General features: G+C 39.6%; 1 protein-coding gene and 1 long non-coding RNA gene across 7 annotated transcripts in view; one reads left to right on the top strand and one right to left on the bottom strand.

Moving 5' to 3' along the window:
- Nucleotides 1–24,549, bottom strand: part of ADAMTS6 (ADAM metallopeptidase with thrombospondin type 1 motif 6) — a 328,215-nt gene that overhangs the window by 5,770 nt on the left and 297,896 nt on the right. For 5 of the 6 annotated variants that reach the window (XM_055252144.2, XM_063623237.1, XM_055252146.2 and 2 more), the window contains 2 exons: nt 14,227–14,403; nt 10,343–10,499 (listed from right to left, as the gene is read on the bottom strand). In XM_055252144.2, the coding sequence (XP_055108119.2) occupies nt 10,343–10,499; nt 14,227–14,403 (334 nt within the window). Of the gene's footprint in view, nt 1–10,342; nt 10,500–14,226; nt 14,404–24,549 lie in introns of those variants that run through there. The other variant, XR_008652403.2, reaches the window with a different exon arrangement.
- LOC134733526 (uncharacterized) lies at nt 16,380–22,609 on the top strand. The gene is made up of 2 exons (XR_010117093.1): nt 16,380–17,228; nt 18,377–22,609. It is a non-coding gene; the product is annotated as an uncharacterized lncRNA (long non-coding RNA).

Here is a 24,549-nt window from a genome sequence, read left to right as displayed (position 1 = left end):
TGAGTTGCCTGCAGCGGCAACACAACCCAGTAGTTAGGGGCAGGAGATCTGGATTCAGGTGGGCCTGGGAGTGAATTCTGGCTCTGCCTCTTCTAGGAGTTGATTGTCCTCTGCCAAGTTACTTCACCTCTCTAAATCTCAGATTCTTCATCTCCAAAATAAAGACTATGATAAGGTCTGCCCACAGGATGTTGTGAGGTTTGCATAAGGTAATGCAGATAATGCATGTGCCATGGCACCTGGCTCAGAGTAAGCATTGTTCATTAGTTCTCATTATTAACAGCAAAACATCTGCCTCTGAGAACAACCATCATGTATTATTTCTCTGGGATCCCTGTCAAAATAAATATAGTCTCAGGAAGGGTTACACATTTACGCATTTAAGCAAAATATCAGAAAACTATTAAACAGAAAGCAAGAAAATTATGATGAGGGCAGGAGTGGGGAAAGACCTGTGGGAGATCTGGAGACTTCAGGACTCAAACATTAATATGGAGATTCCTAGGCTGTATGGAAGATCCAGTTCCTACTTCTTGGTTTTGCCTTCTAGGAACTGGCCTGACTAGAAGAATCAGTTCATTACATCTTTAGATTTGATGAAAATCTATTCACCAACCACGACTCATCATTTATTCCCTTTTAACTCCACAAGAGCTTAATTTAGTAGTGACAGCATTAAAAATTATAATTTATCAAGCATATCATTTGTGTAAGGCACAACGTAAACATATATTATATATATATATATGTTAATCTTTTAAGTTCAGTCGTGTTGCTCAATGATGGGGATATTCTCTGAGAAATGCATTGTTAGGTGATTTTGTCAATGTGCAAACATCATAGAGTGTACTTTCACAAACCTAGATGGTGTAGCCTATTGTACACCTAGGCTACATGGTACAGCCTCTTGCTCCTGGGCTACAAACCTGCATAGCATATTACTGTACTGAATATTGTAGGCAGTTGGAACACAATGGTAAGTATTTGTGTATCTAAATATATCTCAACATAGAAAAGATCCAGTAAAAATATTATAATCTTACAGGACCACCTTTGTATATGTAGTCTGTTGTTGACCAAAACATCATTATACAGTGCATGACCATATATAAAATGTCAGCTTTATATAGACAGCAAAACATAAGCTCAAAAAGATTATGAAACTCATGCTGGGTCACACAGCTAGTTGGTCTAAGAACAGGTTTATCTGACTCCAGAGCCACTCTATTTCAGCAATATTCTTAGCATCTAAATGCAAGAAGTTTTTACCTGTCTCTGACTCTGTATTCTTGGCTGACACCACTGATAAATCAACTTGGAGCATCATAGTCAGGTTTCGTTTCTTTAAGAGTTTGCTGTTCCACATTAGAGAAGGGGATCTATGTTTTTTAAAAGGAGGTTTCCAGAATAGCATCTGAATTATTTAGAATAGCCTGAATTATCCCTTTATACTTTTTGTCACTAGATATTCCTCCTCAAATTTTGTAAAAGTAGACAAGTGAAAAGGTGACTGTAGACACACCAAGAATTTTTAAAGCCCCATTATTACAGAAAACTGAATGTAATCTTCAAAATATTAGTACCAGTTTTAAATTATATTGGGGCATTCAACCCATCTACCACTTTTAGCTTAGCTAGAGAGGACTGATTTGCTGTGCTCATTGAAATTATGCTGATATCGTTGAGAGGCCTTAATTATAAAACTTATTTCATTAATCTGCCTCATCCTTAAAGCCCAGTGAAATTATGAAAGCCTTTTCTCTTCTACCCTTGAGCAGTACAACTTACTTTTGTTTAAAAAAAAAAAAAAAAAGGCTGGGCGCGGTGGCTCACGCTTGTAATCCCAGCACTTTGGGAGGCCGAGGCAGGCGGATCATGAGGTCAGGAGATCGAGACCACTGTGAAACCCCGTCTCTACTAAAAATACAAAAAAAAGTTAGCTGGGCGTGGTGGCGGGCGCCTGTAGTCCCAGCTACTTGGAGAGGCTGAGGCAGGAGAATGGCGTGAACCCGGGAGGCGGAGCTTGCAGTGAGCCGAGATTGCGCCACTGCACTCCAGCCTGGGCGACAGAGCAAGACTCCGTCTCAAAAAAAAAAAAAAAAAAGAAAACAAAACAAAACAAAAAAACAAAAAAACACCAAAAAAAAAAAAAAAAAAAAAACACCCAACAACAACAATAAAAATATTCTGGAAAAGTTGTATATAAATTAAATCACATATCCCATTGAAATTAAAACAATAACAAATGTTCTGTTTTAATTTCTGAATGATTTACAGTTGGCACTGATTTCTAGCTGATACTTAAAATGTTTAAAAATTTAAAATTCCTCTATACCCAAGTAGTGCATAATGTGCAAATGGATAATACTAAGAGATCCATTAAAAAGAATTACTTAGTTTGAGTTTTTTTGGTATTATAATCACTCTGTAGTTAATTTGTTTTGAAGGTTTGAGCTTTACTGTCATATTTTCTTCATGCAAACACACTTATATCTATCTACTTACTGCTTTCTAAGTAGTGGAATCTGAGCCAGTGGGTCAAGGATTTTAAGATGAAGGAGGCTTGTTTTCTCTTCGACTATCATCATGTACCAGCTAAGTACTCTCCTAGGAGAAGAATGACAAGACACCCTTTCTACCCTTTTCCTGTGAGGATATTGGAAAGGTAAGAGGTCCTTATCATGTGGTTTCTAGTTAACATTTTGTAAACCTAATTATTCTCTCCTCTTTTTACACCCCACTCCACCCCTGAAAGAAAAGTTACACTTTACCCAGGACTAGAGACTTCTGGTGGGAATGACTTTATGGAGAATTCCCAAATTCTTCTCAGGGAGACTTGGGAAGACATCAAGGGCTGAAAGCCAGCCCCTAGGCCCTGCAATGTGAACTGGATCCATTATTAGAATCTGAAGTAATTTGCCAGGCATGCTGGAGTGGTTCCCATTGGTAATCTGGGTTTTGGTAGAGTTGAATGATAAAATTAGACAACCTGTTTCATAGGCAACACATTAGTCTACTTATCATTGATGTGCCAATGAGTTTTTCCCCAGGTGCTTTACGTTAATCTTTCAAAACTCTGACCTAAAAGACATGCTTTCAAAATATACTGAATAGAGGTTTATGAATTTAGAATGCAATTAGATTCAGATTAATTGTGACTTTGAAGGCTTGATTTGGTCCAAGAAATACAAGACCAAGTCCTCAAATGCAGGGCTTTTGCATTTATGTCATTGAATGTTACAAAGCTTGCCTACTTGTCTCACTGGAGTTGGGAGATAACCTTCATGACCAGGTTGGACCATTAGCATCTCTCTTTGGAGAATGCATGCCCTCTGTTCCTGTAAACTCCTTATGTGGTTCAGAAGAAGAACACAGTAAGTGAAGAGTTACGACTTAAGCATCTAAAGGTCTATCTTTTGGATTTAAAAAGTACAAACAGCTGTGCTTCTGACAAACTGCCCATGGAAATACAGAACCTGATGATAAGTGAGGTAGCAAAGGCTGTGCATGCGTGGCGCAGGAGTTGGGGTGGGGAATGTGAACTCAGCGTAATTCTCCTAATAGTTGTACTTGACCCCTTGACATTTTACATATTCAGACTAGAAAAGGATGAAATGGCAACTTTTGCTTGGGAACCTAACATTATTCATTGTAACAGAACAGTCCACCAGCTTATTTTTATCCTTGAAGCAAGATGGTATCAGCTATCGAACTTTACACTGATTTCAATTTCCCATAGACTAGACCATTCCTTTCTCTCTTTGCTTTCTCAAGTTTCTTTTTATTTAGTCTTATTCCCTGGATGCCACCCACATTCAACCTGGAGGTGGTATAATCTCAACCCAAATCCAGGGTTCCCTCCAGACCAGACAGCCAGGAATGTGAAACTGCATGCTAAGTGAATTATGAACTCTTTGAAGTGGTAAAGAAAAAACCTGGCCTTCCTCACCTCTTTGAAACCAAAGTCTTCAAATGACCTTTGTCATTCCTTTACTGATTTTAATACATCAGGTTCCACATTAAAACCCAAATGCAGTAGCTAGTTTGACCAAAATTCTTGGTTTGAGATTTCTGGAGCTGCCTAAGCTTTCCCAGAGCTATTTACATGAGGGAGTCTGAGAGCCACCAAAGCCACCATTAGACATCCTGGGCTGGTAAACCATTGTACACTAACTAACTGCACCTTTCCTGGATTGGTTACCAGCCCATGGCACACCATGAATCACGACCTGGCAGCAGTAAATACTCTGTGACAGAGTTCCTTATGCTATTGAGAAGCTGAAAAGACTCACTATATAAACTACAAGGGAATCTGAAACTGCATGAAAGATGAATAAAATGGCATTTTGGATAGAATTTCAGGTGAGCTTGAGTAGGTTAGTCCCAACTGACATATGTGCTTTAAAAAATTACTCTGAGTAGTATTGCAAATGTACTGATACCCAGGGTGTCTTTAATTCACTGTTAGCAGCAACATAGTGTTACCCTCATCAGTGGCAGTCTGTCAAGATCATGCCTATAATGTTTTAACCCTTTGCCAAAGGCTTTCAGAAACAAAAAACTAAAGCAGATGTTGAACACAGCAAATTGTTATCTCCCTTCTTCTTCCTCCCATTTCCCTCTTGCTATTTTAATTTTTTGAAAACCTGCTTCTGATTCCCTTATCATTTGTTGCTTGACCTCCCTCCATTTCTTCAATCTCTCTCCATTTATTTTATTTTTTAATCTTATTCAAATTCCATTATCTTATTAAAGCTTCGGGGACTAATGTGTTTAATTTCCCTACAGATGCCTGAATTCCTTCATGATTAATGATGGTACACAGTTACCTAAATCTGAAATGTGGGAGTCATCCTGAATGCCTCCATATCTCTCATCTCCATGTCTAATTGTTCATCAGGCTCTTTTTATTCTCCTTTCATTTTATTATTTTTCCCCCAGTTCATCACTCTCCTTTTAATCCCTACAATATCTGCCTTAGTTCACGCCTCCATCCTCTCTTGCCTGGACTCTTAGAGCAATTCTTTCTCATTCTACTCCCACACAAGGCTGCCCTCCCTCTGCTCCTTTCCCCTTCTGTCATCCTGAGCATATCATGCCCCAGTTTTTTTTTTTTCACTTGTTCCCTATAACCCAAAGATAGAGTCCTAGCTTCCTTCCACTACATGTGGAGTCGCCAAAACCAAGTCCCTGCCTCTCTCTCTGTAGCCTCATCTGCACTGCCTGCTCATCTGCCAACCCACAGCAGCAATAATGAACTGCCTCCATGCCCCTGTGACTGCATACACTTGTCCTCTGTCAGGAATGCCCCGCATTTCAATGTCTTCTGGGTAAACTGTTTCCTACCTTCTATGTCCAGCTCAGCTTGCCTTCTCTGTGATGCTTCTGCTGATTACCTGCTCCTCTGTGCACTCATGGTCACTTCTTCCCACGCCTGGAACAGTACTGCTCATATTGTCACAATGATCTGTATGTTGCCAATCCTACTAAACCTTTGAGAACAGGGAACCTGTTGTATTGCGTTCATAGTCTCGGTGCCTAGCACATGGTAAGTATGTTTGCTAAGTAAATAAATGATTGGATGAATGTAGGATGTTATTTAAAAAATCATAAGCTTGAGGAATGGACGGGCGGATATATGCACATATATGAAAAAAGCATGTTCAGTAAATGATAATGCTATGGTTTGGTGCAAAAGTAATTTCAGTTTTTGCCATTAAAAGTAATATAATCTAGATGGTGGATGTTCATTGTAAAATTCTTTCAGCTTTGCTGTATGTTTGAAACTTCTAATTTTTTTCATAATGAAATACTGATAGGAGGGAGACGATTACCTAAACCTTGATAGTCAAAACAATTCTCAACATTCTATCTGTGGCCCATTTCATTAATAGAGATTCAACTGAAAGACTATTTTAGATCCCAATACATCTCCCCAAATTCTGCCCTGTCTTGGGGTAGTGCTGAAGTGGTTTTTCAGTAGCCTCCTACTATGAGTCATGGGAATTTGACTGTGCTGGAGGAAGGGGGAGCCTCTTCCACCTCTTCCACTCTCCTCCATTAACCAGAAACTGCTCCTTCTCCAACTTTCTTTTTTTTTTTTTTTGAGACAGTCTCGCTCGTCGCCCAGGCTGGAGTGCAGTGGCGCAATCTCGGCTCACTGCAAGCTCTGCCTCCCGGGTTCATGCCATTCTCCAGCCTCAGCCTCCCGAGTAGCTGGGACTACAGGCGCCCGCCACCACGCCTGGCTAATTTTTTGTTTTTAGTAGAGACGGGGTTTCACCATGTTAGCCAGGATGGTCTCGATCTCCTGACCTCATGATCTGCCCGCCTCGGCCTCTCAAAGTGCTGGGATTACAGGTGTGAGACACTGCGCCCAGCCTCCAACTTTCTTCTTAACTTTTCCTTGCTAAAAGGCATTTCTTTCCTCCATTTTTTTTTTTTTTTTTTTTTTTTTTGAGACAGAGTTTCGCTCTTGTTGCCCAGGCTGGAGTGCAATGGCGTGATCTCAGCTCACCGCAACTTCTGCCTCCCAGGATCAAGAGATTCTCCTGCCTCAGCCTTCCAAGTAGCTGGGATTACAAGCATGCGCCACCATGCCTGGATAATTTTGTATTTTTAGTAGAGACAGGGTTTCTCCATGTTGGTCAGGCTGGTCTTGAACTCCTGATCTCAGGTGATCCGCCCGCCTCAGCCTCTCAAAGTGCTGGGATTACAGGCATAAGCCACCATGCCTGGCCTCTTTTATTCCTTGATCTACCTCCTACAAACCGTAACAGACCACTTTTGCATTATTTTCACACTGGAACCTCTTCTCTCTCTCTCTTTTTATTTATTTATTTTGAGACAGAGTCTCACTGTCACCCAGGCTGGAGTGCAATGGTGTGATGATGGCTCACTGCAACCTTGACCTCCCAAACTCAAGTGATCCTCCTACCTAAGCCTCCCAAGTAGCTGGACTACAGACGTGTGCCACTATACCCAGCTAGTTTTTAAATTTTTTGTAGAGAAGGGGTCTCCCTATGTTGCCCAGGCTGGTATCAAACTCCTGGGCTCAAGCAATCCTCTCCCCTCAGCCTCCCAAAATGTTCAGATTGCAGGCGTGAGCCACCGTGCCCGGCCTCCTTGTCTCTTTTGAAATCTATGTTATCTGTCCATTCCATATCTCTATGGATGAAAACTTGTAATTCAGCTTATAATGTTTTACTCACTTTTCCCAAGGTACGCACTGGGTTTTTCCAACTATGTGTTATATAGATGGCTTACTGATTACTTAGTCTACGAAGCCTGCCTTGATGGAAAATGTTAAGTCATTGGTCCTTCATTCAAGCACTTGTGTAAACTGCTCCACACAACACATTTCACCTTCCTTTCTTAAAATTTTTTGAATTAAAAAAATTTTCATTTAAGTATTTGCCCTGAAAGACTATGAACTTATAAATATATTTGAATTTTCCATAATAAATAGCAGAGGCTGGCCACAGAAAGCATTCAATAATTAGCTGCTGATTAAATGAACAAATAGTTTCAGATATTTAAATGCATTCCATATATGCTATTGGGAAATTAAAGAGAACACAAAACAAGTTATGACAGACGTATCATTTGTACTTTAAATCTAATTTTGTAAAGAGAGTTATCTTCTTTCTTTTAAATGAGTTGACAGCTTTAGATAATAATGATTCTAACATGAGTCATACTTTGCAGGATTAGTAATTTCCTAAAAATTTCCTCCTTTACTGAGAAGTCTAAATATATTGTTCTTACTGCTTACTTTAGAATAATATTAATAAAAAGCGATTTAGCCAGGTAGATGAAATAACCATGAGGTGTTTCTCCAAATAACCCAAGAAACCTCAAATTAACACATATCCATTTTAAGACAATTCCCTTAAGGCAGAAATTAGCACAGGTACAAATGATATTCTGCCTACTCTGAAAATAGTTTTGAAACTTATTATACATAAACTGCAAAGTTTATCTATAATGATTATGCATTATAGAGAAGATTTTGGAGAAATTATTAAAATTGTCTGAAATGAAGCTATGAGCATAACTCCCACAGATACATTGTTTTAGGCATGTCAAAAGGCAGTTCTTTCAGCAATGACTTAGGCTTAATCTATTGAATTAGGCTGACAGTCATGCCAGAAATGTTTTACTTCAAAATCAGAAACTCTTGCTTTTATGTCAAAATACCCTACTTTAACGACTAAATTAAGAATAGCATGCAAATATAGTTGAAATGGACAGGTACTTGGACCCTACCAAATGTGGGTTCAGATCCTGACTCAACTACTTCCTAATCTTTAAATTGGGCAAATCACTATCTTCCCCTGTGCCTCACTTTCCTCATTAATAATACCAACTCTTAGAAGCTTGTTGTCAGGATTATATAAGATACTACACACACACACACACACACACACACACACACTTGCAGAGAGAGATCTATTTGTGTATGTGAGATATATGACAGATAATATATATAAAAGACCTAACATAATACCCAATATAGAATAATTTAATATGATAGTTATATCCTCTCTCCTACCTTAACCTTGTATCTTCCAATTCTGAAAGAAAAAGAGAACCCCAAACTCATGTGATCTATTGCTAACTAACTTACAATGGATAAAAGAAATTATTTGCTGGAGTCTTACAGAAGACAGATTTTGTTCTGTTTTGTTTTGGGGGGGTTCTCTGAGACAGAGTCTCAGTCTGTTGCCCTGGCTGAAGTGCAGTGGCATGATCAGGGCTCACTGCAGCCTCAACTTCCTGAGTTCAAGTGATCCTCCTGCCTCAGCCTCCCAAGGAGCTATGATTACAGGCACATACCACCATGCCTAGCTAACATTTTTATTTTTTGTAGAGACAGTGTCTATGTTGCCCAGCATGGTCTTGAACTCCTGGGCTCAAGTGATCCTCCCACCTCAACCCTCCCAAAGTGCTGAGATTACAGATGTGAGCCACTGCACCCAGCTGAGAGATTTTTTTTTTTAAAGATAATTTAAAAGATAATTTTTTTCCACGAAAAATATTTTTGTTTGTTATGGATTTTTGAGCCCTTCTCAAGAGAGGGAAAGCTAGATTTCCAGAATCTAAAGGGACAAAAAAGAAGTAGCAGTAAAGCCAGAGATTCTGCAAAATTTAAAGTTGTGATTTTGAATTAATGTAGCATAGGGTTATACATTTTGAAACAGTGAATTAGGTGTATAATAAGTGCATTGTGTTGAGGCTTAAGTATAAAAAAACAGACCATTTGCAAAGATGCAAGGTGTATGGATCTTGTCATGCAAGATCACTTTCTTAAAACAAAATTCCCAAGAAAACACTTTTAAATAGTGAGTATAATTTTTAAGAATCCTTTGAATTAGACAGAGTTGATCAAAAGAAAGAGCTCTCTCTTGAAGATGTTTATAAACATAGAGTTTTCACTTGAAAAATATTAAATTATTTGACTATATATTAATGATAGTTTTTTTTCAGGGCCTTATAATTTAAATTTGTGGCTTCAGCTGTTGTTCATGTGCATATATTTGACCCTGCCTGTATTTTCATGTGAGAAGGCAGTCTAAACTTCTGTACTTTGCCATGTCTGTCTTCACATTCTTGATAATTTCTGTCATAGTGACTCGTACATAGTAGCGTTCAAGCAATCCTAATGAATGCCTAAATGAATACAGAAATTACTTTCATTTAAATAACAGATTTTAAAAAGTCACGATTGTGGCCGGGGGGTGGGGCATCTGCTGTTAATAAAGGGATTTCCCAATGAATAAAAAACAGAAAGAGAAATTCCAGAGCACAAAGACCTTTGTCCTCCTTTATAAACAGCTACATAATTATTTTTCTACTTTTCTACGATAAGAAAATTAGCATTTAAAATGCAAGTAGTTTCAAACATATGCTTTCATTATATGTATAACAAGAATGAATTTAAATCTTCAGAATGATAGAGATCCACTGTCATATCCAAAAAGAAACAGAAGTTTGCATTTCAAGAGTAGTTCATTAGGAAAGAGCTCTAAAGTCCTACTATAAATCAAACATAGAATACAAGGCTGGATATGATGTTTGTTAGAGATTATCTACTCCAATTTCTTATTTTACAGATAAACTTAGTTCCAGAGAGGTTAAGTGACTTAACAAGGTCATAAAGTTACTTAAAAAGTCAGGAAAAATCTTTGGTTTCCTGATTGCTGTCTGCATATAAGCAGCTTTCACAAATGCTCTACTCAAACTACATTATAGTAGTGGGTTTATTGTGCTCTTCAAACCCTGGGAACAGTAAAAGTGGGTCATTAGAGACCACAGGCCCCTCCTCCATGGAAAAACTCACCTTCAGTATTAGAAATGGGGGTACTGTCACATTTGCTTTCACACTGCTGCATTGATGGAGGCCGAACAGTTTCTGGACAGTCACTAGATGCCTGTCCGGTGTAGGAGAGACACTGCACAGTTCTCATCTGCTGTCCAAGGCCACACTGAGCAGAACACTAAATCCAAAGACACAAAGAAACAAAATATTAATCTCCACAATTTTCAGGAGGTAAAAAATATGCTATGTCATTTCAAATACAACACAATGTGAACTTTTTTTTTTCTTTTGAGACACAGGGTCTTGCTATGTTGGCCAGGCTGGTCTCGAACTCCTGACCTCAAGCAATCCTCCTGCCTTGGCCTCCCAAAGTGCTGGGATTACAGGCATGAGCCACCATGCCCAGCCACAATATTAACTTTTTTTTTTTTGAGACGGAGTCTCGCTCTGTCACCCAGGCTGGAGTGCAGTGGCACAATCTCAGCTCACTGCAAGCTCTGCCTCCTGGATTCACGCCATTCTCCTGCCTCAGCCTCCCGAGTAGCTGGGACTACAGTCGCCCGCCACCACATCCAGCTAATTTTTTGTATTTTAAGTAGAGACAGGGTTTCACCATCTTAGCCAGAATGGTCTCGATCTCCTGACCTCGTGATCAGCCCGCTTCGGCCTCCCAAAGTGCTGGGATTACAGGCATGAGCCATCACGCCTGGCCACAATATTAACTTTTAAAGCCCACATGTGGTTCATTTTTGAGAGGTGTATGATTAGGTCATTCTACTATCAATCAAACTGGTTTGGAAAGTCAAAGATCATGTTATTACCCTAGCAAATAGACTCAATATGCTTCCCAGAAGATAATACATAGAGATTTCTTGTTGTCACTCCAACAATTCCCAGCAAGGCTGGTGAACTCTAGCAGGAGTGTCATGAGAAAATCCTTGTGATAAAGTAGAATAATGAGAAATTGTAGGGCTAGGAAATCACTATTGCTCCCTATTTATTATAGGTGTGCAGGTAAATAACCTGATGGCTTATTGGAGTGTCCTGTATGTGATTAAACTATTAGTTCAATGTAATAGCAGTGACAGCTGTGGAGCCTGGTGATGGGGTCATTTAAAAAAAAAAAAGAGCTTAAATAAGTCCCTCAGGTTTTCTAAGGGATTGCCAGCCACACAAACCTGAGAAGTAATCTGTGTTCTCAAATGAGCGTTGTCTCCCTCTCCTTTTGCATCTACTCTGGGATTCAGTCACTTCTGGACTGAAGTTACTGTCCGAGAGGCTTAGTTTCACTTGGGACTGATCAGCTGCTGAGGCTGAAGAATGAAGCTGGGTTAGTCTATGGGCCTTCCATCGAGAATACCAGAAAGCCTATGAAAGTTGGAATCAAAGGCATGAGGAAGTAACTGGTGCCAACACAGAGGATGGTGATGTTTACAGGGTCAACACATTGAAGCCCTGTTGGATTTGTTTGCAAAAACTCTGAAAGCACCCACAGGACTTGTAAGGATATTCATGAAGAGCCTTAAAAATACATATATTTTTGGCCAGGCACGGTGGCTCACACCTGTAATCCCAGCACTTTGGGAGGCCGAGGCAGGCAGATCACGAGGTCAGGAGATCAGGACCACCCTGGCTAACATGGTGAAACCCCGTCTCTACTAAAAATACAGAAAAATTAGCTGGGCGTAGTGGTGGGCGCCTGCAGTCCCAGCTACTCGGGAGGCTGAGGCAGGAGAATGGCGTGAACCCCAGGAGGCGGAGCTTGCAGTGAGCCGAGGCTGCGCCACTGCACTCCAGACTGGGTGACAAAGCAAGACTCTGTCTCAAAAAAAAAAAAAAAAGTTTTCATACAGAATGACAAATAAACGTACTATAAAATATATTAAAGCATCTTTGAAAATGTATTTTCACTGGTTATTTTGAATTTTAGGAAACTGAGTTGAAATTGTAAATGAGAACAAAAGGACTTAACAACATTTAAAAGATAATCTCAAACTGACAATGGTAAATTCAGCAAAATTACTAAAACACAAAAACTTCCAACTGACTTTTATACAGTAGACTGCAACAAAGAATATAGAGAAGGAAATGCCCACCTGGTTTAAAATAAAAATCATGTAGCATGTCTGCTCTGATTCTTTAATAGCATCATATCAATCATGTGTTGTGAAGCTGTCACACTTCTATAGTAGAACATAATTTGACACTTAACTGTATACAGTGCTTAACACTGTCATGTGTATTCTACTTGAACATTTTGTGAATTAAACTAAACACTGCTACAGAGATGCCAAGCATTACTTATTTTATGATTATATTTCTTTTGTCTCCTCAAAGTGCTGAGCACAGAGCAAGTATACTTAATTACCTTCATGGGTACCGAAAATCTTTGCCCTCTCCAAAATGAAACAAAAGAGGTGTCTAGATGTTACTGTACTCTGGCAATATTGAATTTTGGCCAGAGTTTTGGCAACTACTTATATGAAATGCCATTTTTAATAAGTAAAGGCAGACCCAGAGCACAAACAAAATCATGCCGGCATAAATCACAATATGCCATTATGATTTATTTGAGTCTCAAATATTAGAAAATGACTTGCTACAGGTCAGTTATGAAACTACAGGATAAGGGCATTGATTATAGTTAGATATTTACTTTCTGGGGCATTATTTTTTAATGCAACCTAATAGATTTCCTCTTTGATATTTAGAAGAACAATACTTAATTTTCCTTCTATCTAAATATACCAACTTGGTCTTTTTTATTAAGAATTTTTTTAATTGGCAAATAAAATTATGTCTGTTTACCATGTATGACATGATGTTTTGAAGTATATACCCACTGTGGAGTGACTAAATCTAGCTAATTAACATATTACTTCACAAAGTTTTAATATTGTGCTGAGAACCGACTTGTTTTTATAGAATTTAAGGTGGCCTACAGAAAGATAACACAATTTAAAAGCAGATAAGACAGAAAAAAAGAAAAAATAAGAATTGGAACTTAAGGTGGAAATGAGTCTAATATAAAAATACATACCAAAATTCCTATATACTTGTTTCCCAATTCATAGCGTCCATCAGATAAAAACAAATCAATTCATGAATAAGTATTAATAATATGTCAAGGATTGTCAATCACATTATCAAACTAATTAAAAACCCCACAATTTTTTTGTGAGTTTAAGAGTAATTATCTCGGCCGGGTGCAGTGGCTCATGCCTGTAATCCCGGCACTTTGGGAGGCCGAGGTGGGCGTATCACGAGGTCAGGAAATCGAGACCATCCTGGCTAAGATGGTGAATCCCCATCTCTACTAAAAATACAAAAAATTAGGTGGGCGTAGTGGCGGGCACCTGTAGTCCCAGCTACTCGGGAGGCTGAGGCAAGAGAATGGCATGAACCCAGGAGGCGGAGCTTGCAGTGAGCCGAGATCGCACCACTACACTCCAGCCTGAGCGACAGAGCGAGACTCCGTCTCAAAAAAAAAAAAAAAAGAGTAATTATCTCTATTTTGCAAGTGGGAAAATGAAGACACTGGTGTTAACTGATTTGTTCCTTTTCAGTTGAGCAAGCTGGGACTAGAATCCAAAGTTTTGGTAGCTTGTTCAAATCTCTATCGGTTATTCTATTTCTCTTTTAATTTTAACCTACAATGGATCTGAAGAATAGAATCTGAAGTGGGAAGTGTGTGGGTGTGGGAGAATCAATCACTGGCTCACTCTGTATGTGTCCACATGTGGTGGCTGTGATTTGTGCACTGTTTCACACTCATGCCTCATACTTAGACTTCTATGTGTTAATTCTTACTCATCTCTCAAGCCCTTACGATGATCACACAAGGAACCTCAGGTTTGTGTCTCAAGGTGCTATTTCAGCAGGAGCCCACAGTACAAACGCCTTACCTGGCCCCAGTCTCCTGTGACCCAGCGAGGAGGAGGGCAGCGGCCCAAACTGCAGCGGATGCGGACAGGAGGTTTGCTTTCCTCTGGACATTGTGCAGCTGGGAATGTCTTAGAAAGGTCATTGCTCTTGCACAGAACAATCCGATGCTTGAATCCTGGACCACATTTTGGAGTACACTGGAAATAAAACAAATAGTAATGAATCACGACAGTTTAAAGACAGAGGAAAATTTGAGGAAAGTCTTTCTTCACGTAAATGTGCGTTTTAGTATAAAATATACACATATACTACGTTCTAGGCAAAGTCTCTCAGATACAAAGTTCCTTAAAAGATTTTAAGCAGAGGTACTTTTATCTTTTTCTTAAGGTCTTGAAGAGCTAAATCCAACATTTGCTTTTCTTGGCTAACTCATTTTCTTGCTCTATTGGGGATAGGTTGATTCCTCTATTCCTCTCTATCCTTAGCCTCGTCAGCTGTGATAAGATTCTGCTAATTTTTGGAATGTGGAAACCTTCGTTTCCTACTTGGTGGGTGTGGTCTTCCAAAAGGAATTTGTATGTTATTAGTAGACCAAAAGAACTTGTCTCTGTGAAGCAAGCTCAGGGTTGATTTAGATAAACTATTCTTATGTCGTGTCGCTAAGAATACTTGGTCACAGGTGAAGGTTTCTTGCACAGAAAATCTCTGGACTTTTCCCCGTCCATCAGTTACAAATCTAAGGAAGTTGTTCTTTAGAATTGGGTCTGTTTTTTCTTCATACTGAGGGAAGGATGTTTTTCCCTATGTCACAAATCTTATGTACCTCATCTCCAGGTGTTTCTAGAACTCACCTGTTTAACATGGTAGCTGACTTGAGTCTTCCAGCTTTCTCCCCTGTATGTCTGGACCCTTCCTTAAAATCTGTAATTCAGGCTGGGCACGGCAGCTTACGCCTGTAATCCCAGCACTTTGGGAGGCTGAGGTGGGCAGATCACGAGGTCAAGAGATCAAGACCATCCTGGCCAACATGGTGAAACCCTGTCTCTACTTAAAATACAAAAATTAGCTGGGTGTGGTGCTGTGTGTCTGTAGCCCCAGCTACTTGGGAAGCTGAGGCAGGAGAAGTGCTTGAACCAGGAGGCAGAGGTTGCAGTGACCCGAGATTGTGCCACTGCACTCCAGCCTAGAGACAGAGCAAGATTCCATCTCAAAAAAAAAAAAAAAAAAAAAAAATCTATACTTCCCCTCAATCAAGTGAGGACCTTACCCACCACATCTGGAAGCACTGTATATATACCTTTCATGTGAGAAACATTTCCAGATCTCCTACAAGAACTACACTAGACTGGAGAGATACAAAAATGAATGAAATAGGAGCTCGGCTGTTGGAGACGTGAGTCTTGCTGAAGCTCCTGGCTGAATAAAGCCCTTCCTTCTTTAACTCGGTGTCTGAGGGGTTTTGTCTGCAGCTTGTTCTGCTACATTTCTTGGTTCCCTGACCGGGAAGCGAGGTGATTAACGGACAGTCGGACAGTTGAGGCAGCCCCTTAGGTGGCTTAGGCTTGCCCTGTGGAGCATCCCTATGGGGCACTCCAGCCAGCTTGAGCGATGCAGATCCTGAGAGCATTCCTGGGTAGACAATTGGCCTGGTGGAACGCCTCGCCAGAGGAGCGTGTGGCAGGCCCCCATGGAGGATCAACGCAGTGGCTGAACACCGGGAAGGAATTGGCACTTGGAGTCTGGACATCTGAAACTTGGTAATACTAGTATTTGGAACTTGCCCACTCCATTTGAGTGGAAGCATGGCCTGATCACCCACAGTCTGCCTGTACTGGCACTTTGGTTTTTGTTTTTGACTTGACTTGCATTGCTTGGTACTTTGGTTTTGGTTTGGACCTGGCTTGGATTTCTGGATACTCTGATTTTGGTTTTGATTCTGGGTTTGGTGTAAACTGTAAAAGTGTGTTTGTGTGTGCCCTTTTTACTCGTTCTTTGTTTTGTGGTGTGAGAGTGGTGTTTTGTCTCGAAGAAGCATGGGTCAGGCACAAAGTAAGCCCACCTCACTAGGAACTATGTTGAAAAATTTCAAGAAAGGATTTAAGGGAGATTATGGTGTTACTGTGACACCAGGAAAACTTAGAACTTTGTGTGAAATAGACTGGCCAGCATTAGAGGTGGGTTGGCCATCACAAGGAAGCCTGGACAGGTCCCTTGTTTCAAAGGTATGGCACAAGGTAACCTGTAAGCCAGGGCACCCAGACAAGTTCCCATACATAGATCCTTGGTTACAGCTGGTTTTGGACCCCATACCCTCCCACCAGTGGTTGAGAGAACAGCAACATAAGTGGCTGGCAGAGGCAAGGAAAGACCAGCAGAGAGAGACAGAGGAGGAAAGAGACAGAAAAAGGGGCAAACAGAGAGAGAGGAAGAGACAGAGAGACAAAGAGGGAGTCAAGGAGAGAGAGAGAGAGAGAGGCAGAGAGGCAGGAAGAGACACAGGCAAAAGCAAAGTCAAAAAGAGAGAAAGTCAAAGAGAGAAAGAGAGAAATATACAAGTAGTTAAAAAAAAAACAGTGTACCCTATTCCTTTAAAAGCCAAGGTAAATTTAAAACCTATAATTGATAATTAAAGGTATTCTCCATGACCCTGTAACACTCTAATACCACTTTGTTGTCAGTAAACAAGGGTGTATTCCCGAAAGCACTGAGGCCTTCCTATCAAAAATCCTTAACCCAGTAACCTGTGGATGGCCCAGATGCACTCAATCTGTAAGCAACTGCTTTGCTAACAGAAGAAAGTAAAAAAAATAACTTTAAGAGGAAACCTCATTGTGAGCACATCTCACCAGTTCAGAAGTATCCTAAGGAAAAAAAAAAAGGATGATTTAACATTAACCACTGAAAATTCCCTTAACCCAGCAGGTTTCGTAACAGGGGATCTAAATCTTAATTACCATACAAAGGTCTGACCAGACCTAGGAGGAGCTCCCTTCAGGACAGGACAATCGATGGTTCCTCCCAGGTAATTGAAGGAAAAAAAAAAAATCTATACCAATTCTAAGTTAATTTGGACTGAACAAGGTCTTATTAATAGCAAAGGATAATTGAAATCCCAAACTTACAAGGTTTTCAACAAAAGTAAAGTTTGCTAAAAGTTAACAGTGTAACATGTATTATAGTAACTTCTAATCCTGTGGCCTTAGACAGTCTAGTCCACAGACATAAAAGAAGTTCGCTTTGGAAAAGAATGGTTATCATCTTCGGGAAAAAAAAGGGAAAAAAAGGGGGGGGGCAGAATTTATGTAAAAAGAGTGTTATATGGTAAATTCTTGTCCTGAAATAAATTAACTGGTTGTTTAAAGAAAGAAATGTTTGTAATAAGTCAGAAAGTTGAGGCATGTCGAAAAATTGTCTGTGAAAGTCATGAAAGAAAAAAATTTATTAAAAAAAGAATTTATGCAAGAAATGTTGTGTAATTTAAAAGTAACTAGGCCTCCTGAATGTAGAACAAAACAGTTTATGTGCAAGGTGTATAAGGAAAATAAAATATACCTTTGGTAAAAGGATTATAAGGAGGCATAATAATGTAAATTTTTACCTACATTAAAAGGTTAAAAAATATATACTGTTTTGAAGATTTAACCAAGTTTTAAAACGTTAATTGTAAAGAAAATTCTGTGTGTAAACATACTGGCTAAAGTTAAAGGGGTATCATCCAGTTTTTCTGTGAACTGGACATTAAAGTAAAAACACAATGGGTTTTTCTTAAAGCACTAACCTGCTCTTTAACAGAGATTATAAAATGTTAAAAAGAGTCTATAAAAATCTTACCTTATGGTCTACCATTAAAAATTGAATAAATATCTACAAAGTTTATTAAAACTAAGTTTAACATTAACAGCACAGTAATATAAAGGTGAAATTTAGCTTATCTGGTATAAAAATCGTACAGGAAGCATTGTCAGATATAAAATGGTGTTTGGCTTCTTTGGTCTAAAAACTAATAAAAATAGGTGCTAAAGGAAATTTCTCAGTAGAAAGCCACCAAGGACTATAAAGTCCACTGGTGATGTCCCCACATTTAAAACAAAAGGTCAATTTCTTAGAAATTATATACTCAGTTTATCTTCCACTTTCCTTTCCCTCAAAACTAAAAGTCTTTTACCACAGGTACCACCCCTAGAATTTCCAGTAAACCAGCACCAGCCTGAAGATCACCTTCTCATCAAAGGGTGGAAAGAAGAAATACTCGAGCCAGCCTGGGAAGGACCCTACCTTGTGCTGTTAACCACTGATACTGCCGTTCGTAGAGCGGAAAAGGGATGGACTCATCACACCCAAGTCAAAGCGCCCCCACCTCCAGAGTCGTGGGCCACAGTCCGAGGGGAAAACCTTACCAAACTAAAGCTAAGAAAAATTTAACTCTTTCATCTATTCTATTATTCTTTCTTCTTCCCTCGCTCTATTGCTGACCATCTAGTTATTAACATAACCAAGTCAATTTCACCTCAAACTATTGCATTTAATGCTTGCCTTGTTATACCCTGTGGGGACCTGCCAAATCAAAGACAGCTCTCTACTTCAGAAAAGTACCTCTGTCCCTCCTGACTCTCCTCAGACTGGGCATTAGTAAATTAGGACCATTTAATCCGGGGAAATTTCGATAAAGACCCCAGTGTCAACCAGGATTCTTGCCCCACAATGTAGAGCTTTTATGCCGTAGTTGGTCCAACGTTCTGTGGACCACTAAAGAGCAAGGATGGACTGCCCCAACCAGTTTTTGTACTTTCCTAAAATCATACATTCATTTTACTAGAGGATCATAAAAGTTAGACTTAAAACAAACTTTGGCAATTAAAACAGGATACCAAGATGCAAATGCCTGGTTGGAATGGATCAAATATCCCATCTGCCCGTTAAACAAAAGCAATTATTATGCTTGTGCACATGGCAGGCCAGAGGCCCAGACTGTCCCCTTTCCACTAAGGTGGTCCTCCAGTCGACCAGGCGTGGGCTGCATGGTAGCTCTCTTCCAGGATTCTACAGCCTGGAGTAATAAGTCGTGCCAAGCTCTCTCTGCTATATCCCAAGTCCAGCGCACCTTGCAGGTCAGTCCCCGAGGGCCATCCAGCCTCCATCTTCCAAGACTAAGTTCACTTCGTGTCTCTCATGACAGGGAGGAAACTTAGCATTCCTTGGAGACCTGAAGGGATGCAGTGAGCTTGAGAATTTTCAAGAGCTTATCAATCAGTCAGTTGGCTCTTGTTCATCCCCGAGCGGATGTGTGGTGGTATTGTGGTGAACCTTTACTGGGCACTCTGCCGAATAACTGGAGTGGCACTTGTATTTTAGTCCAATTAGCTATCCCTTTCAACCTGACATTTCATCAACCAGAGGGAGGAAAAATAAGACATCATGCGAGAGAAGCCCCTTATGGGTCTTTCAACTCTCACATCTATTTAGACACAATTGGAGTCCCATGGGGAATACCTGATCAATTTAAAGCTTGAAATCAAATAGAGGCAGGATTTGAGTCAATATTTTGGTGGGTGACAGTTAATAAAAATGTAGATTGGATAAACTACATCTATTACAACCAACAGCAACAAGCTTTTCATGAGTTAAAAGAAAAACTCATGTCGGCCCCAGCCCTGGGGCTACCTGACCTGACAAAACCCTTTACACCCTATGTGTCAGAAAGAGAAAAAAATCGCAGTTGGAGTTTTAACCCAAACTGTGGGGCCCTGGCCAAGGCTAGTGGTCTATCTCTCAAAACAACTAGATGGGGTTTCCAAAGGCTGGCCCCATGTCTAAGGGCCCTGGCAGCAATGGCCCTATTAGCAAAAGAAGCAGATAAACTAACCCTTGGGCAAAACCTGAATATAAAGGCACCCCATACTGTGGTAACTTTAATGACTACCGAAGGACATCATTGGTTAACAAATGCCAGATTAACCAAGTACCAAAGCTTGCTATGTGAAAATCCCCGCATAACCATTGAAGTTTGCAACACCCTAAACCCCACCACCTTGCTCCCGGTATCAGAGAGCCCAGTTGAACATAACTGTGTAGAGGTGTTGGACTCAGTTTATTCTGGCAGGCCCAACCTCCAAGACCATCCTTAAACATCAGTAGACTGTGAGCTGTACGTGGACGTGAGCTTCACCAACCCCTGCAAAATGACTCTGAAAAAGACGACAAGCCCTGCTCCAGTCACACCCGGAAGCTGACTGGTCCACGAACGGCCGAAGCATGAGAAAACTCATCGCGGGACTCATTTTCCTTAAAATTTGGACTTGTACAGTAAGGACTTTAACTGACCTTCCTCAGACTGAGGACTGTTCCCAGTGTATACATCGTCACTGAGGTAGGACAAAAAGTTGCTACTCCTATCATTTTATGGTTATTATAAGTGTGCCAGGACTCTAAAAAGAACTTGTTTGTATAACGCTATTCTATACCAGGTATGTAGCCCAGGAAATGACCAATCTGATGTGTGTTATGACCCATCTGAGCCTCCCATGACCACAGTTTGTGAAATAAGATTAAGGACTGAGGACTGGTGGGGGCTCATAAACGATACAAGCAAAGTGTTAGCCAAAACAAAAGAAAAAGGGGTGCCCAAACAAGTCACCTTGAAGTTTGATGCCTGTGCTGTCATTAATAGTAATAAGTAAGTTAGGAATAGGCTGTGGTTCTCTTAATTAGGAAAGAGGCTATATGGCAGAAAATAAGTACATTTGTCATGAATTAGGACTGTGTGGAAATGAACATGGATACTGGTCTTGTGTCATTTAGGCTACTTAGATAAAAAATAAAAAGAATCCTGTCCACCTTCAGAAAAAAAAATGAATGAAATAGTCTCTACCCTCAAGGAGCTCAGAGTCTTATTTAGGAGACAGACATGGAAACACACGTTAATGTTAAAAGTACCATATAAGTGGATGTAGAACACATAAATTATCATGCCCCTAACACCATCAGCCTGTTTTATAATTGTGTATTTACATGTCTTTCCATCTCTACTAGATCATAAGCTCCTTAAAATTACTCCATTTGTTTCACCTTTGCATGCTGGTGTGCATGCAAACACACACATGCGCACGCACACACACACACACACACCCCAGGAGCCAGCTGAGGACTCTAAGTAAACACTTGATAAATATATGCTCTTCTTTATCTGGAAAGGTGACAATTTTGATTTACCATTAGGTAAATCAAGATGTACTAGTTGTGGATGGGGCTATCTAGGTGAACACCGTGCACATGTACACACATGGATTTTGTTAGGGGCAATCTTTGAACTTGGTGTATGTCATAGAAAGAAAAATATTAACAAATTTTTCAGATGAACATCAATGATTCAATGCAAACTCTTCATCACAATGAATATAATCACAATGCATTTCCTCTAACTTAGAAAAGGTTTCATTAAGATGCATTTTGAAGGGGGATAACACAATTTTTTTCAATGTAGCTCGAGAAGAGGCTTTAGTTAGGGAGTGAAGATCAAGAGAGAAATTACGGATTCCTTTTATTCCTCTTCATAGCCAAATCAATATCCTCATAACCTGGTGCTGCCTCACTCTACCCCTACAATCCATCAGTAGATCTTATTAATCCAACTCCAAAATCTGTCTCACACCTGTTGATTTCTCTTCATCTCTACTGCCACTAACCTTACTTCAGACAAACATCATTTCCCATATGAAATTTTGTAATGGCTTTCTAGTAGGTCTCCTGTTTCCTCCTCTTGCCTCACTCAAATCCACTCCCTAAACTTTACTCAGAGGGATCTTTCTAAAGCACAAATCCAGTTATACTGCATTTTGATTTAAAAAAAAAATCCCTTAATGGCTTACTATTGCCTTCAAGATAAAAATTCAAACTCTATATATGCTTAGTACACCACAGTAGTAAGGCTCCACTTACATCTTGAGGCTCATCTCTCTATATGTCAGCCATATAAAATAATTTCCAATATTCTCCAGTGCTAGCCCAGTGTCAGGCACAAAGCGAATAGTGTTGCTGTTGCAGTGACAGTAACTACTACTACTACTGCCAATAATAGCATCTGTCATTTAATAAATACTGTATATACCAAGTGTGCTAAATGCTATAATTTATGTAGTCCTTACAACTCTCCTATGAGGTGGCAATTATTATTCTGTTTTTAAAATGAGAAAACAAACTTACTTAGAGTGGTAAAAAGTCACACATTTATTAAATGGTGGAGCCATTCTAATACTAATTCTTACTAAGTGTTTTCTGGATGTCAGGCACTGTACTATGTACTTTGTATGTATTGTCTAATTTAATACAACAATCACTTATATTTCAAGAAACCAAGGCATGCAATAATTTCTGTAGAATGAATAAAGCCCTAATCCAAGTCTTTGAGCTTGCCTCACTTGTGTCAAGTCCATTTCTATCTCTTGAACTTGTTCCACTTGTTTTAATCCTCTTCACTTCATGCCAAGTCTCCTCCACTGTTCAAACAGAAGACTTCAGAGGATTTCTGCCTCTCTTAAAGCTTAATATTATCATTGGTAACAAAAACACTACAATACTACTTTACATATCATTAAAGATGAACGGTTCAGAAAATATTTTCAAATATTAAATATTATTAAACCAATTTTTAAGAATTATTATAGATGAGGAAAGCTTAGGAGACTTCATTAAGGATAAACAGCAAATGGTAAAGCTGGAACTAAATCCTAGGCCTTGTGACCCATACTTTAGGGCCTACTCATTATCCATTTCTCTGTTATTATTGTATTCACAGGCTGCTGTTAGTATTGGCAGAAACAAACTCATGACAATACATAGTAAATATGAATTATTATAAGAATGAGTTGAGGTGAAGTACAAGAGGATACAAGGCCACTTCATCCACATGCTAGGCAAAAACATATAGGATGTATAGGGAACTCAGTTTTTGTATTTTGAGGCTATGATTAGTTTCCTAACGGAAGCATTCATTGAAAAATGCACTTGTGCCACTCCCCTGCCTCCTTCACATTTTAAAATCATGTGTATGCATATTAAAGTCTGGGACATACATCTCTTGTTTATTCTAATAACTAACTTTTTCCAGTGGCAAGAAGCTTCTGTTATTATTTTAGGAATGTAGTAGTATCTAGCTGCCTTTCCTAAAATCATATGCCAGGTTGTGCTTACAATTAGGGGAGACAAAGAATGCGAAGACAGACAATTCATTCATCTCCATCTGAGAAGTCCCCAGGAAACCCAAACCAAAACCAAACCAGATATGATTGACAATAAGAAGGATAAGCCTGGGCGCGGTGGCTCATGCCTGTGAATCCCAGCACTTTGGGAGGCCGAGGTGGGTGGATCATGAGGTCAGGAGTTTGAGACCACAGCCTGGCCAACATAGTGAAACCCTGTCTCTACTAAAAATACAAAAAAAATTAGCCACGTGTGGTGGCACGTGCCTGTACTCCTAGCTATTCGGGAGGAAGAGAATTGCTGGAACCCAAGAGGCAGAGGCTGCAGTGAGCTGAGACTGTGCCACTACACTCCAGCCTGGGTGACAGAGCGAGACTCCGTCTCAAAAAAAAAGAAGGATAAGAAGACAAAGCAGCACTAATATTTACTGTGTCAAGTAGTGTTCTAAATCCTTGGCACGTAATAATCTACCTAATCCTCATAGAAACTCCATGAAGTGAGTACTGTTACACATCCATTTTACAGGTGAGGAAACTGAAATGCTAAGAGGTACAAACAAATCCTGATGGCAGTTTCCTACTAAAAATAAAGCTCTGAAAGATACATCCACAAAGACTAACCCTCTGTAGAACAATGTGCAGTTATGTGTAAAGCTAAACACATAATAACATTTACTTAGGCAAGAAATCATTTTAGAAAAATTACACCTCAAAATTCACTATTTTAGCCAAGGATATTTTATCTTACAGTAACAGAGGTACAGACATTTTCAACCATATTTTCAAGAAAATGACTGAAAATCAACCAGATTTTCAAGACAGTGAATGACTGAAAACTACATTGCTATCACATTTGTTACTCAGTGAATACACCAGGCCTGAACCCTGCAGATCCAGCCACAAATATTACATGTCTACAGCCAGTCTCAACTCTGTTCTCAGCAAATATTGTACTTCTTACAGGTGATTATAAAATTAAATGTTTAAAAATTGCTTGTAAAAATAGTAAAGGCACAGGAATGCCACTTAAACCTGGTTCATTTAAGTAGAACTCTAGCAAGTCCTTCTGACCTTATGTCAGAGATGTTCAAGCAGAGAAGTCCTCAGTTTGTTTTTATATTTACTTATTCCTTCTGCTTTCTTGAGCCT

This window comes from Symphalangus syndactylus, chromosome 18 (genome assembly GCF_028878055.3).
Source record: "Symphalangus syndactylus isolate Jambi chromosome 18, NHGRI_mSymSyn1-v2.1_pri, whole genome shotgun sequence".
Lineage (NCBI taxonomy): Eukaryota > Metazoa > Chordata > Mammalia > Primates > Hylobatidae > Symphalangus > Symphalangus syndactylus.
This window is presented reverse-complemented; position numbering and strand designations above follow the sequence as displayed.